The 14,542-nt window shown below is 38.2% G+C and overlaps 1 protein-coding gene across 13 annotated transcripts in view; it reads right to left on the bottom strand.

Moving 5' to 3' along the window:
* Nucleotides 1-5,160: 5,160 nt before the first annotated feature.
* Nucleotides 5,161-14,542, bottom strand: part of MYO5A (myosin VA) — a 196,014-nt gene continuing 186,632 nt past the window's right edge. For all 13 annotated transcript variants that reach the window (XM_045449710.1, XM_045449708.1, XM_045449707.1 and 10 more), the window contains 3 exons: nt 13,079-13,253; nt 11,647-11,727; nt 5,161-11,368 (listed from right to left, as the gene is read on the bottom strand). In XM_045449710.1, coding sequence (XP_045305666.1) covers nt 11,216-11,368; nt 11,647-11,727; nt 13,079-13,253 — 409 coding nt within the window. In that variant the 3' untranslated portion in view covers nt 5,161-11,215. The remainder of the gene's footprint in view (nt 11,369-11,646; nt 11,728-13,078; nt 13,254-14,542) is intronic.

Below are 14,542 nucleotides of genomic sequence, written 5' to 3'. Positions count from 1 at the left end.
ACAAAGCCATCATCATTAAAACAGTGTGATACTGGCATGGGAATGGATAAATGAATAATGGAACAGAATGGAGTCCCCCAAGAGGGCCCCACATTATATGGTGGCTTTAAGGATCAGAGTGGGAAAGAAAAGAACATTTAATAGATGGGCCCATTGTGTGTGTGTAGGAGGGGAGAAGAAGCAAATCCTTGGCAAATGCTGTATCCAAAAATAAACTCCAGATGGATTCATGATGAAAACTTAAAAGTAAAACCATAATATTCTTAAGAAAAAACTGAAGGGTAACACCTTTTAAATGTTGGGTTAGGAAAGAATGTCTTAAGATACAATCATAGAAAGAAAAAATGATGAATTTGCGGTCACCAAAAGGAAAGATTTCTTTTCAGTGGAAAACCACCATTCATAAAGAAAGGCAACAGACTGGGAAATACACTTGCAACTTAACAACCAACAAATGATTAATATGTATAATATTCATCTAAAATAGACAAGAAACTACTGTAAATTGGTTTTAAAAAGATACTAAGTCCAATTTTTAAAAATTTACAAAAGAAATTAATAGGTAGTTTGTCCATGGGAACACTCAAATGGCTGGTTAGCACATAAAGAGATGTCAACTTTATTAGTAACCAGAGAAATACAAATGAAAACAAGGAGATATAACTTTATACTCATTGGATTGGCAAAAATATTCGGCTTGAAAAACCTCAACTAGGATGTGAGAAAATAACTTTTTGCTCCCACAACTGGTGGGAGCTATACCAATACACCATTCAAGAGAGCAATTTGAGAATGTTAATTAAAAATGGGTTTAGGCATGGGGCGCCTGGGTGGCTCAGTCAGTTGGGCATCTGACTTCAGCTCAGGTTATGATCTCACAGTTGTGGGTTTGAGCCCTCTGTCAGGCTCTGTGCTGACAGCTCTGAGCCTGGAACCTGCTTCGAATTCTGTGTCCCCCCTCTCTCTGCCCCTCTCCCACTCTCTCTCTCTCTCTCTCTCAAAAATCAATAAACATTAAAAAACTATAAAAATAAAAAAATAGGTTTAGGCAGATAAATTATCACATAGACCTGAAAAAAGTTAAGTAGATCTTCATCACAACACAGTTACATATCAAAGGAGATATTCATCAATATCCATCAACAGGAGAATGAATAGTGTGTGTGTGTGTGTGTGTGTGTGTGTGTGTGTGTATAGTATAATACTCTATAGCTTCCAGCAAGAATGGGTGTGATCTACTTATATTGACTCAGAGAGATGTAAAAAGCCATGTTGAATGGACGTATAGTACAAGTCTTTATATATATTTCAAAACTAGCAAAGACTGCAATAATATGTTGTTCATGGAAAAAAGTATACGTAAATGAAAGTGTGGATGATAAATTACAAAGTCATCCAATTAAATATGTGAGAGTGAATATTTCTGAGGTTGAGGGAAATGAGATTGGTGAATAAAGAAAAAAGAGGAACTTGGGCCTCCTGGGTGGCTCAGTCAGTTAAGCAACCAATTTTGGCCTGGTTTGTGATCTCATGGTTCATGAGTTCGAGCCCCGAATTGGGTTCCACATTGGCAGCAGAGCCTGTTTGGGATTCTCTCTCTGCCCCTCCCCCACTTGCATGTGCACAGACTCTCTCTCTCTCTCTCAAAATAAATAAACTTAAAAAGAAAAAAAGAGGAACCAAAAAAATTTCAAAGAACCTGGCACAGACCAACAGTGATAGGTGCCACAAAAAGAGGATTATGATGAACTTAATGTTGTGTATCTCTAGTCCCAAATAACAACATAAAGAAAAAAGGCATAAAATGGGTAGGAAGAGTTACCTGGTTGCTCAGAGTTAAGAAGGGTCTAGAGGTCTAACCACTTTTATCATTTAAATAAAAAATTATAGGAGCGCCTGGGTGGCTCAGTCGGTTGGGCGGCCGACTTCGTCTCAGGTGATGATCTTGCGGTCCGTGAGTTCGAGCCCCGCGTCGGGCTCTGTGCTGACAGCTCAGAGCCTGGAGCCTGTTTCAGATTCTGTGTCTCCCTCTCTCTGACCCTCCCCTGTTCATGCTCTGTCTCTCTCTGTCTCAAAAATAAATGAGCGTTAAAAAAAAAATTAAATAAAAAATTATATTTAAGATTTTTATTTATTTTTTATTAAGTAATCTCTATTTCCAACATGGGGCCTGAACCCTTAACCCAAGACCAAGAGTCACATGCTCTACCAACTGAGCCAGCCAGGAGCCCCTTTAAATAAAATTTTTATTGAAGAATAAAATAGAGAAAAGTAGACAAATAATAAGTGTACAGCTTAATGTATTCTTACACATGGACATATCAACACATCCAAGTAACCACCGCCCAGATCCAGATATAGAACATTTCTAACATCCCCAAACCTTTGATGTCCCTTTAAGTCATTACCCCTCAAAGGTAACCACTGTTATAACTTCTTTCACCGTAAGTTAGTCTTACCTATTTTGGATGTTTTTATAAATGAAATAATTTGTGTATCATCTTTGCATCCGGCTTGTTACGTGACATGTAACAATGCTGTTGTACATAGCTAAAGTGTGCTATTTTTTGTTCCTAGATAGTATTCCATTATATAAATATTCTATTGTTTATTCATTCTCCTATTGATAAATATTTGGGTTATTTCAGTGTGTGTCTATTATGGATAACACTGCTATAAACATTTTTACATAGGTCTTTCAATGCACAAACATATGCATTCCTGTTTGATATATAAAAGGAGTAGAACTGCTGAATCATTAGGTATGCAATGCTCAATATTGTTAGTAGATATTGTTGTGTATATATATATATATATATACACACACACACACACACACACACACACACACACACACACATATGTAAGGATTTTTTTAAGTTCTTTTTAAAATAATCTCTACACCCAATGTGGAGCTTGAACTTACAACCCCAAGATCAAGGGTCACATGCTTTACTGAGCTGACTAGATACCCCTAGATATTGTTGCCTTTAAAATATTGCATCAACTTACTTTTTTTTTTTTTGAATGCTTATTTTTAAGGAGAGAGAGAGAGTGAGCATGGGCACACACAAGGGAGGGGCAGAGAGAGAGAGAGGGAGAGAGAGGATCTTAGCAGGCTCTGGGCTAAGAGCAGACAGCCCGATGTGGGGCTTGAACTCAGGAACCACGAGATCATGACCTGAGCCAAACTTGGATGCTTAACCGACTGAGCCATCCAGGTGCCCTGCATCAATTTACTTCTATAAACAGCATATGAGTTTCAGTTGTTTTATATCCTCATCAACGATTGATACTGTCAGTTTTTTAACTTTCAGCCTCTCAGAGGAGTATGTTATAATATCCCTCACAATCTCTGCCTTGTGATAGAAGTGTTTAATCCATTCACATTTAATGTAATTGTTGATATGGTCATTTTGTTTTCTATATGGCTCATGTCTTTTTTGTTACTGTTTCTCCTTATGTTTTCGGTGATGGTGGGGTTTTTGTTGTTTTTGTTTTGCTTTTTTGTGTGTGCACGATTTTAATTCCCATTAAAGAACAAAAAAAACTTAAAAAAAAAAAACAAAAACAGTATTTCTTGAGTTAATTTTTTTAATGGTTCCTCTAGGGATGAAGATATACATCTAAATTCATCACAGATACTCTAGGTTAATACTGTGTTACTTTCCTATGGTTGCTGTAACAAAGTACCACAGACTGGGTGGCTTAAAACAACAGAAATGCATTCCCTCACAGTTGTGAAATCACTAGCATTATTGCTATTGCTGGGTAAGGGGTTTAACTGCACTTCATTCCAAATCAAGTGAGCCCCTCCAAAGGCAAAGCTGCTGGCTTTTTAGCTTGCCTGACTCTGGTAGAATTACCACGCTATCTGACCTGGGTGAGGGGAGAAGATAGGAGCAGCCCCAGGCAAGACTGTTAAACAAATGCTGTTCTTACTCAGAGGTCAGTAGCTTGTCATAAATAAACACTACTAACTTGTTGTATGCTGTTGGAGAATTTACAGAGCCCTAAAATTGTTGTTTTTGACACTTTTGTCCAGTGTTGTCCTTACTTTTTTGAGGAGAGAATTTTCTGAGCCTCTCAGTCTGACATACCAGAAGTGAAAAGTCTACTTAAAAAAATTTTTTTTTATTAAGAGATAAGTTTTATAGCATATACTTCACGCATTTAAAGTATACAACTCAGTGGTTTTTAGTAGAGTCACAGGTTAAACTGTCACCACAGTTTATTTTAAGTTTCATCATTGGGGTGCCTGGGTGGCTTAGTTGGTTCAGCATCTGACTTTGGTTTGGGTCATGATCTCAGTTTGCGGGGTTGAGCCCCATGTCAGGCTTTGCGCTGACAGCATGGAGCCTGCTTTGGATTCTCTTTCCCTTTCTTCCCCCTGCCCTGCTTTCTCTCTCTCTCTCTCTCTCTCAAAAATAAACATGAAAATAAATTTTAAAAATTTCATCATCTCAAAATGAAATTCCATGTCCCTCAGTTACTGCTCCATCCCCTTGATTCCCCCTGACCCAACTCCTCCCAGCTCTAAGTAACCACTAATCTGCTGTATGTTGTCTCTCTTTTTTAATTAGTTAGCCTGGCTAGAGGCTTATCAATTTTATTGATCTTTTTTAAAGAACCAGCTTTTGGTTTCATTGATTTTCTGTCCTCAATGTCTTTGATTTTTGCTGATTTATATTATTTCTTTTCTTCTGCTTACTTTGCATTTAATGTTTTCTTCCTTTTTTAAGCTTCCTAAACTAGAAGCTTTAATGATTGATTATGTATGGGTCTTTCTTCTTTTCTAATGCATGCATTCAATGCTATAAATTTCCCACTGAGCACTGCTTTCACTGCACTGGACAAATTTTGATGTTATGTTTTCATTTTCATTTAGTTCAAATACTTTAAAAATTCTCTGGAGATTTCTCCTTTGTTCCATGTGTTAGAAGCATGTTGTTTAATCTTCAAGTATTTAGGGATTTTCCAGCTATTTTTCCATCATTGATACCTAGTTTAATTCTAATATCATCTGAGTGCAGACATTATATGATTTCTATCCTCTTAAATATTAAAGGTGTGTTTAACAGCCCAGAATGTGCTCTCCATTGGTGTGTATCTCATGTTCCATGTGCTGTGAGTTTATTTATAAGACACTAACAAAAATCCTTTATTTCCATATCTTTATTTGAACAATTTTCTATAATAGCTAGGAGAATACAGCATTAGTGACGCACATTTACTAAGGACAACATTAGACAACTACAAATTTAGAGCGTAAATGTCAATCTGATATTGTTTTGGTTTTCATTTTATCACTAGGTGATATCTAGTGAAAACCCAGGTTTCAAAGGCTTTTGTTGATATGAGGTGAATTGTTAACTTATTTTTAAAAATTCCATGTGGGATATGCTGGGATGGTTTCAGTTTAAAACCAGAGGTGGTTGATAGTGCCTTTCACTTCTCAGTATTTCTGCTTCCTTTCTAATGGATGAGTATTTTACCTAAGAACTTTTCAAAGATTAACCATATCATGTTTTCCTATGTAGATCAAAATAGAATTCCTTTTACAGACCCAACAAGGAAAAATATTTGAAAAACTTCAATGTTCGTTTTCATTGTAGTTAAAAGGCATATCCATTTCACAGCAAATTAATAATTAAAGTTAATAATTAAAATACAATATGTTAAATGTCATGAGCTCATTCTGGTGTAACACTGTTAGAGCAATTTAAATTTTCCAAGGACACAAAAAAGTGAACATTACTCCAAGAGTCCACAAAAATACATAACTAGGAATCATAAATTACAACATACATATCCACATTTAAAGGAAAAATTCACCATTTGTTGGAAAATATTAAATGGCTCAAGTGATTTAGAGAGCCTGAAATATAGGCTACAGTTTTATAACATGTGGTACCAATAAGATATTTGAAACTATTGACTGAAAAATGCATGAAAATGTACTGACCTACCAAGCATTAAATTATACGTACGAGTTTCCACGCAAGAAACATTTTTCTTTCAAATATTTCAAGCTATATCACAATACTAAGGAAATGTTAATCGTTTTCAGTCATTTTAGGAAGCTAATGACACTCATTAAGTTAAGCTAATGAACATTTTTGCTAGACCAAATTATAAAATTAAAAAATGTATAAAATGCATTTTGGCAGGTATTTTACAGATTATTTTTCAGTTCCTGATCTGTTGAGAAGTCTACTGTAACTCCAGGTTGATTTAATTTAGGATAATACAATGGAATAGAACTTACAGCACTCTTCCCTATTTTCATTCAAACTTTTATATATAGTACAGGGTTCTTTAAAAAATTTTTTAAAGTATGTCCATGGAAGGTGTTACAGCTGTACCCTTTACCTGTATCAAGAAAAGATCTGGGGAAAACAAGCCATTTAAGCATTACCAAGAAGCAAATTGATCTATTTCTTCCATATGTTCATTTGCTTACTTGTGACACCAAGCCCCCCAAACTCAGGAACACTGTCTCAGCCCACATTCACTGGTTCTGAGACTGGTGCTGCCTGAGTTCCAACACCTGTTTGGAAATAACAGAAAAGAAAAGGAAGGAGAAGTAACAGGAGGGGAGAGTCATGCAGGAAGAAAAGGAATTAGCGGTTGGAGGCCACACCCAACCAAAACCCTCACAAAACCTTGAGAAACATGGCAAGATATCCTCTCCAGGTAAGTCGGTCCCTTACAGAGGAAAAGTTCCAGAGAACTTAAGGCAGCTCTCGGAGGGAAGGGAGCAGGGGTTAAGGCGGTCCTCACAGCACGCCCTGAGAAGAAATTACAACGCACTTAACCATGAACGGAGGCCACAGCAATACACACAGCCTCTCTGACACGCATGCACATAGCATACCTCCTAGCTCCAAAGTAAACACCAGCAGCATGCACACACCAAAATGTCCAAACACACGGACGTGGATACGGCTTGCCCACAGACAGGCCTCAGAAGGTACCCAGGGGCTTGACGGCTGGCTGCATAGCTCATCTGGTGGCTCTTGTGCTGGCTCTGAGGAGTGTGTGTGTGGAGACTGACTTTCCTATGAACTTTTGGGAGGCTTTCACTGCTTCCAGTCAGTTTGAGACAGCCTGCCACTAATTAAAGACCTAAGCACAGAGTGTTGCACCTTTCAAGGGAGCTCTGACTCATTACAAAAATCACACCTAGTTATAGAAGGTAACTGACAAAAAGAAAGCCACCAGGCTCTGGGCACTTCATCTCGTTAGCACAGACAACTTGGTCCTTGGCGCTCGCTCAGTTCCCGTATGCCCGTTGCCAATTTTGATAAGAAAAAAAAAAAAAGCACCTCTTGTTGACCCAGGGTACCCCATGGGTACCAGGAGAAACCGAATGTCACCTCGAGATCTTTTACTTTCCTGCTCCCACCTGCCACACTGACACTGCTACATTCAGGAAAGCGGCATGGCAGGAGGGCTGTGTGACCTCAGCAAGTCACTGACCTCTTTCTGTGTAGCATCAGCAAGTGACTATAGTAGCTACCCTTTCTGCCTTCCAGTGCTGTTGTGAGGACACAATGAGGTAACAGAGGAAGTGCGCTGAAGAAAAGCATAGCCAGATACAATGTCCTGTTCTGCACTACTTTCGGCAGGAGAATCTAAGGGTCACATGCTAAGTTTTGCTTTCTATTTTATTCTAAACAATTGCAGTTACCCAGAGGATCCTTGATTATGCCTCCTGGGGAACTCTACATTCTGGTAACTGTGTGTGTGTGTGTGTGTGTGTGTGTGTGTGTGTGTGAGAGAGAGAGAGAGAGAGAGAGACAGACAAGGTGGGGTGGGGAGGGCAGGTTGGTGCATGAATATTATGTGAGGATGTCTCAGGATAGGACAGGTACCCCTTGACCTAGGGTTACCAGGATAGTAATTTCTTAAAACAATCACTACACTGAAATTCCCAATATTTTCATAGCCTCCCTCACATGGTATTAAAAGATCTGATCTGTGTTATGCATAATTACTCACCCAGAAAGAGCCAAATGGGATAAAGCAAATCATACAAATTGACCAGGATCCTCAAATTTCCTTTTGGTGGGCTTTGGAATGTATCTTTTTGTACTTTTGCACTTGACAAAAGAAGTGTCAGGTACATGGATATTTTTCAAAACTTCCAAAGGAATCACTTTATGGATCTTATTTTCCCTCTTCTTTATAGTAACGCTCAGGTAAGGCAGACCAAAGCCTTAAGCCAAGGAAAGCTACAAGGAAAACTGCTCCTAATTTTTCAGCCTTGCATTCCAAGGTATGAGCTAGGTCTATAGGTAAGGTGAGTGAGGAGACTATTGAGAAGGGGCTACGAAGATAGGACTGTGTTCTTTCAAGACTTTTCTGTGAATCCCTACTGTGTGTCACAAGGGAATTATGAAAAAGCAAATTAGTGATAATGTTAAAGAATGTACTGCTGAGAAGCGAGAACAAGAAGTTGTGCAAAGATCGGCCTGAAGTCAGGCCAGGGAGGCAATTGAGGACTGACTCTACTGCCTTCAGCACAGTCAGAGCAGGTGAGCAGACAGGCAAGTGGTGTATGGTCCGGCTGAGGGAGGGGAAAGAGTGAACAATGGAATGCGCGGCTGGAAGGCTGGGGAAGGGATGTTTGAAGTTGGGTGAGGAAATGTGGTTGGAGAGAGGGTGGGCTGTCCTAAGAGGGGCTCAAGGAAACCCCTAGTAAACAAACAACTGTTGCATCCTCAAGAAAGTAGCACACAGAGTCATTTATCAGGTCTTGGGGTTCCCTGGTTGTAAGGTTGTAGTCTTGTAATGACTAAAGATCTTTATGTCGCTAAGAGAAGTTGATTCAGATCCCCATCTCGGGTTCTGGGTAGGCCTTGGAGGCAGCTGGAGCCTGGAATAGTAGAGTCTTTGCGTGGCCATCACTTAACAGGAGAGATTCTGGCCCAGGTGTGGAACGGAGGCTTCAGCACTTTCCAGCACAAAGGCAGGAGACAAGAGAGAGATGTTTGAGGATATGAGCCGTCTGGGCTAAGATAAAGGGCTGCAATGGCAGTAGGAGCTACAGCATGCTCTTGAAGACCTGACAAGATTCAGGGCATGCACATTACACAGGGACTAAGCTGGGAAAGGGCCCAGGAGGATTTCCAGGTCTGAGGTGGACAGCCTGCATCATCATGACATTTTTTTGGCGTTTCCCCTGTGCAATGAGTCAGTACTCTGGCACATTCAGTGCTAACCAAGAGGTAAGAGTTCATTGTTCACTGAAAACCACATTGACAGTTGGGGAAAACTAAGAGAACCTGATTGGATCAGTAGTGTTTTTGGCTGGTTTTGCAAATAAATAAATGTATCCAAACTGAATATGGCAGTACATGATTCAATAAAAATTACTAAAACTAATTCACTTTCTAAGAGCATGTATGTAAATCATGTACATTTAAGAAAGGTTATAGCTACACCAACTTGTGGTTTTACATTTTATTAATCCCCTAGAATTAACAGGCACCAAACAGTGATCTTTCAATTAGAGGGTGAACTCACTGAGTAACTGTATCTAGTTTTTCTAGGACCTAAGAGCCAAAAGGAGAGAATTTTAGATGTGGAAGGGTCCAACTCTCTTACTGTATAAATGAGGAATGTGAGGCCCAAATAAGTTAACAGACAGTATTTATCTTTTAATAACGATCTTTATCATTGATTTGAAACTGTTTGACTTCCATTAATATTGCACATGTATTAATAAGATGTCATTTTTCATAGACCATCTAACAGTTAAGTTATATAAATCTATGATTGTAATTCAGAACCAGAGTTTCTAATGAAAACTAAGAATTTGCTTTTGCACAACCTGAAAGATTTACTGTATAGGATGTCCAGGAAAAACTGAGAATATGTTTAATTAGAATTTCAGAATGAAACTTATAGGATCTGGCTCTTACTGAAACAAATCCTCTAAAATTCAGCAGTCTTCTTATATAAGTCTTAAAGTATTTCTAGTATGATGCTCTTTAAAGTATCTAGAGGTACTGAGAACATTTATAGAAGTTGCAAAGCCTAAAAAATGGAATCATAGTATTTATTATATACCTTGTTTTGCATAATTTATAGGATAATCAAGGTTTCAAGACCCGAACCATGACTATGCTGACACTCTTCTCTAGATAGTGACGGAGATTAATTCTTAATAAATTAAGAAGAAAGAAAACCTGGCTGGGTTGGAAATATGCAGTGCAGGAATCTGATCTGGGAACTAAAAATAAGTCACTTCACAGAACACTGTACCCTGATGTGATATCCACCCAGGGAAAATTAATGAGCACATCAATGTAATACATTCTGAATAAATAACGACATCAACAATAGCCACTTTGTCTAATCCTATCCCTAAATGTCAAACATTTTGTCATATTACTACATGACTTCCCAGTGTCCGCTACTCGTGCAGGGGAATCTGTATATATTTGCACATAATCCAGTTAAAATGGTCTGATTGAATTGTAAACAGAGTTGATAAAAGAGAAGCTTACTGTTGTAGTGCCTAATAAGAATATCGCTTACATGTTAAAGTATACAATATGTAGCAGCAATTTAAAATGCTCAGTAAACTACAGTACAAATGGACTTCTATGCTATATGGCAAACCAACATTCTCTTAATATCTCTATATCAGAGTGACACATATAAGGAAGTTACTTGACCAATTATTTTACATATTGCCAGTTTATTTCTTTGATCCAGTTTGACAACATCAACATAATTGATTCCTGAACTGATATGATATGTACTCAATGGCAATTTTTCTTTCAATTCTTCTGGTTCACACAGAGGAGGTTCTTTGTTGGTGCCTTCCTAACAACAGCTCATAGCTGGAATTTACATTTTTACCATACCATTAGGATGCAGTGCTAAGGATTTAAAATAAATGCTGGCAGCTGGAGACACTTTTCCCCCTTCTGTCTGCCATTTACCTGCATGTAACTCAGGATACCTAACTGATCAAGGGTGAGTGTTGCTATGAATTAAAGGTAACACAGTACAAAGAAGCCTATCTGTCTTTCCAAGGTGATGAAAGTATTTAGGGAGATTTCCAGTTAATAACCTCTTGTTTGAAAGATACTCAGTACTTTTTCTTTAGAGCATATTTTCAGTAGCTCACTGGAAATAATGGGTTCTTATTTCAGGCAAGAAATTTACTGTCACTGTTTGCCTTGACATCACATCACTTTCAGACCCGTGATATGAATCCCAGGCCCAGGCTGGCTGGAATTTGGATGGTTTCTAGTGCGAGGGAGGATGGATTAAAAGGAAAGGTGACAGGAAAGATGTGTTTAGCATCCATGAGCAGCTGAGGAGAGTCTTTCCTGTCTCGTAAACGCATCTGAGATTTAAAAACAAAAAACAGAACATCAGTTCTTTGCATCTACAAATATTTTTTTCCTACCAAAAATCTACCAAAAAGTCTTCAACTGCTAAAGAATGTTTATATTTGTTTTAAAATCACTGCATTTTTTCTAATAATCTGTTACCAAAAGTTAATGCACTGTCAGAATGAGATAATACAATAACAAAACCACACTTTCCTTCAATAAACTGTAAATTTCCATTCAAAAGACTGTGTTGGTGAATCAAAGGAAAAGAAAGCCTGGGAGATCTTACCTGTATAGTACGAATAAATGATACAGAGACTCTTTCTTCAAACTCATTAACTGGAGTATACAAATTCAACACTTTGACAATCTGCAAGAAATGAAATGATCAAAGTTTTCAGCATATAACAAAATACACACTGGGTGCTGATAATCTGGGAAACTAAAAGGATCTGTGCATACAGTTTATAATTCTACTCAGGGCTGGGTTGGGATGAGGGAAGAGGGAGCTAGTCTAAAGGGCACATTTACCTTTACTATGTGAATTTTTAAAATAAGAATGTATTAATGTATTATCTGTACTTTTAAGAAGAAATATAAATCGGGAAAAACAATCAAACTATACAAAAGAACACAACATGAAAAGGAAAAGTGTCTCACTCAGTCTTCCCAGTCTACCCAAATGGCAACTTTTAACAGTGTCCCTAGTTTCCATCTAGCTGCTTTCTATACATATTCTATGTATAGTTTGTGAAGATGTCTACGTTATGAGATGTGTAAAGAACATTAAGAAAGCCCAAGAGTCAGCATAGAAATAACTGGCAAAAGAAAAATGGGTAAGGTTTATGCCTATTTCTTGCCTCATGCTGTTGCCACTGTCCTCAAATGTCCTTCTCACTTCCTTAAATTCAATACCCAACTTCCTCGAACACAGTGACTGCCCCTCAGCACTTCCTTTAGACATCTTACTGTAGAACTTGCTAGAACCTCTTATAGTAGAATCAGTTAGGTACATTTGCCTTGTCTACTAAACTGGAAATTCTTTTTAGGCAAGGATTGTTTCTTATTTTTTGAAGCATCTCCCCCAGCAACAGGTATGGTGCCTCAAGATAGGAGCTCAATTAGTCATTTATTGAAATAAAGGAATAAGAATAATCTGTCTTAAAATAGAGAAGTCTAAAATACCATTCAATTATCAAATAGTATGGAAAATTACTTTTTGGAATACAGGTTCCATAGAATGCAGAGAATGTACATCCCATGAGAGCAGGGACATTGTTTTGTTCTTGGTTGTATCTCAGTGCCTGGGACATTATGCAGAACACTATACACACTGAATAAATATTTACTGAGAGGCGCCTGGGTGGCTCAGTCAGTTAAGCATCAACTCTTGATTTTTGACTTAGGTCATGATCTCACGGTTCATGAGCCCTGCGTCAGGCTCTGTGCTGACAGTGTGAAGCCTGCTTGGGATTCTCTCCCTCTCTCCCTCAGAATAAATAAATAAACATTAAAAAATAAATAAATATTTATTAAATGTTGACTGTGGATGACTGAGTTGCTAGTAAAGTCTTCTTTAAGACCTGTATAGGTATATGTCTTCTCTGACACATATGAAGTCAGCTCAGAGACCAGAGCAATGGCTAGGAGACCTCCTCATTTCCCTCAGCAGCACCCGTGAGGAGTGCTACCTTACCACACAGCAGGGCAAAGTGTTTTACCTGGGCAGTAGTTAAAGCACTGCACATGGAACAGATGGCTTCTGCGTCATCATCTGTCTTCTTTTTCACTTGCAAAAGCTGCGCAGCCTGAATGAGAGGTTCCAGGGTTTCTTTAGCCCCACTGTTCATCAGATTCTTGTCACGCAGCCACTCTTCCAGTTGACTGACATTGTACCTGTGCCAAAAAAAGAGAGAGGGAGAGAATGCAAATTCACCGAATGTTATCATAAATGTCTTAATTTTTTATGTATGGCTTTGTCAGGAATTTCAGTTAAAATGACAGCCAGTATTTTTGTTCAATTTTCTTAAATCTTACCAGTGCTTAAAATTTTATTATAGCCATAAGGTTTATAATCATAATTATATAAGAGTAAGTGACTAGAGAATATAATTAACTTCAATGGAAGGTAGAAATATAGCCATTACAGCAAAAGTTATGAAATATGACTTGCTGAAAGACAAAATAGAACACACAATGTGGCTGTGTCCTTATTAAACAGCTGACCGGAAAACACTTTCTAGCTTCTCTTACAATTTCAGAGGGTAGAATCAATAACCTCTGAGTATCCATTCCTCTTTATTACAGGTTAAATTCCAAGTTAGTAAAAAAAAACGAGATCCTTCCACACAGACCTTGTGCTCCAGCTCTGTTTAGGGAAGAGCCTGGGTGATAGGGTAGTGGCCTGAGGAAGCTGAGGGATGGAAGGACAGCAGGGTAAGTGGGGGCCGCTGGAAGAGACGAAGACTCCAAATATGGAGAGAGACATGGAAACTGCACAGACGCCAAGGTTACAAGAGGTGGTCAACCAAGTGACAGTGGTTTTCATACTAAAATGCTAAAGGGACGCATGAGCAGCACTGCACAATCAGGCAAATAGGAGACCGCATGTTATTACGATGGTGCTTCACGTGTATAAACAAAGCTTACAGAGAAATAAATCCTACTACTTGAGTGGGAGGCATTATCTTTCTAACATTAACTACAATGGCTGTGCGTCAGAATAGAAAATTTGAAAAGAATGCCAAGGTTTCCTGAGATTAACTTTTGTAAGAGAAATCCTTTTTTCCTCTCTTGGCAAATATTCTATTTTAAAATAAATGATTTGCAAAAAAAAAAAAAAAATCAATTCTATTATGAGTATGAGGTTATGTGGTGGAGTAGTTGGGCATAAAACTGAGTGCACATTTTCTTAAGAGATGAGGGGCGTATTTGAAGTTAGTAACAGATCTATTAGACACGTTCTTGTTACCATGGTACAAAAAGGTGTTTTGTCAAAATAACTTTCTAAGAGAAGTCAAGCATCAGAAATCTTCATTATAAAGAATTAGCTATTTTGTTATGTACAATTAAAACACATGCAAACGGCGAGGAAGCAGCTATCTCAACTGTAAGAATTTTGCATCATCTTCTCTCCATTCCCTCAAATTAGCGTCACAGTGGAGCGGGGTTCCCAACTAGTGGTG

This window comes from Leopardus geoffroyi, chromosome B3 (assembly GCF_018350155.1).
Source record: "Leopardus geoffroyi isolate Oge1 chromosome B3, O.geoffroyi_Oge1_pat1.0, whole genome shotgun sequence".
Taxonomy (NCBI): Eukaryota; Metazoa; Chordata; class Mammalia; order Carnivora; family Felidae; genus Leopardus; species Leopardus geoffroyi.
Note: the sequence above shows the minus strand (reverse complement) of the source record. Positions and strands in the feature narration are given on the sequence as shown.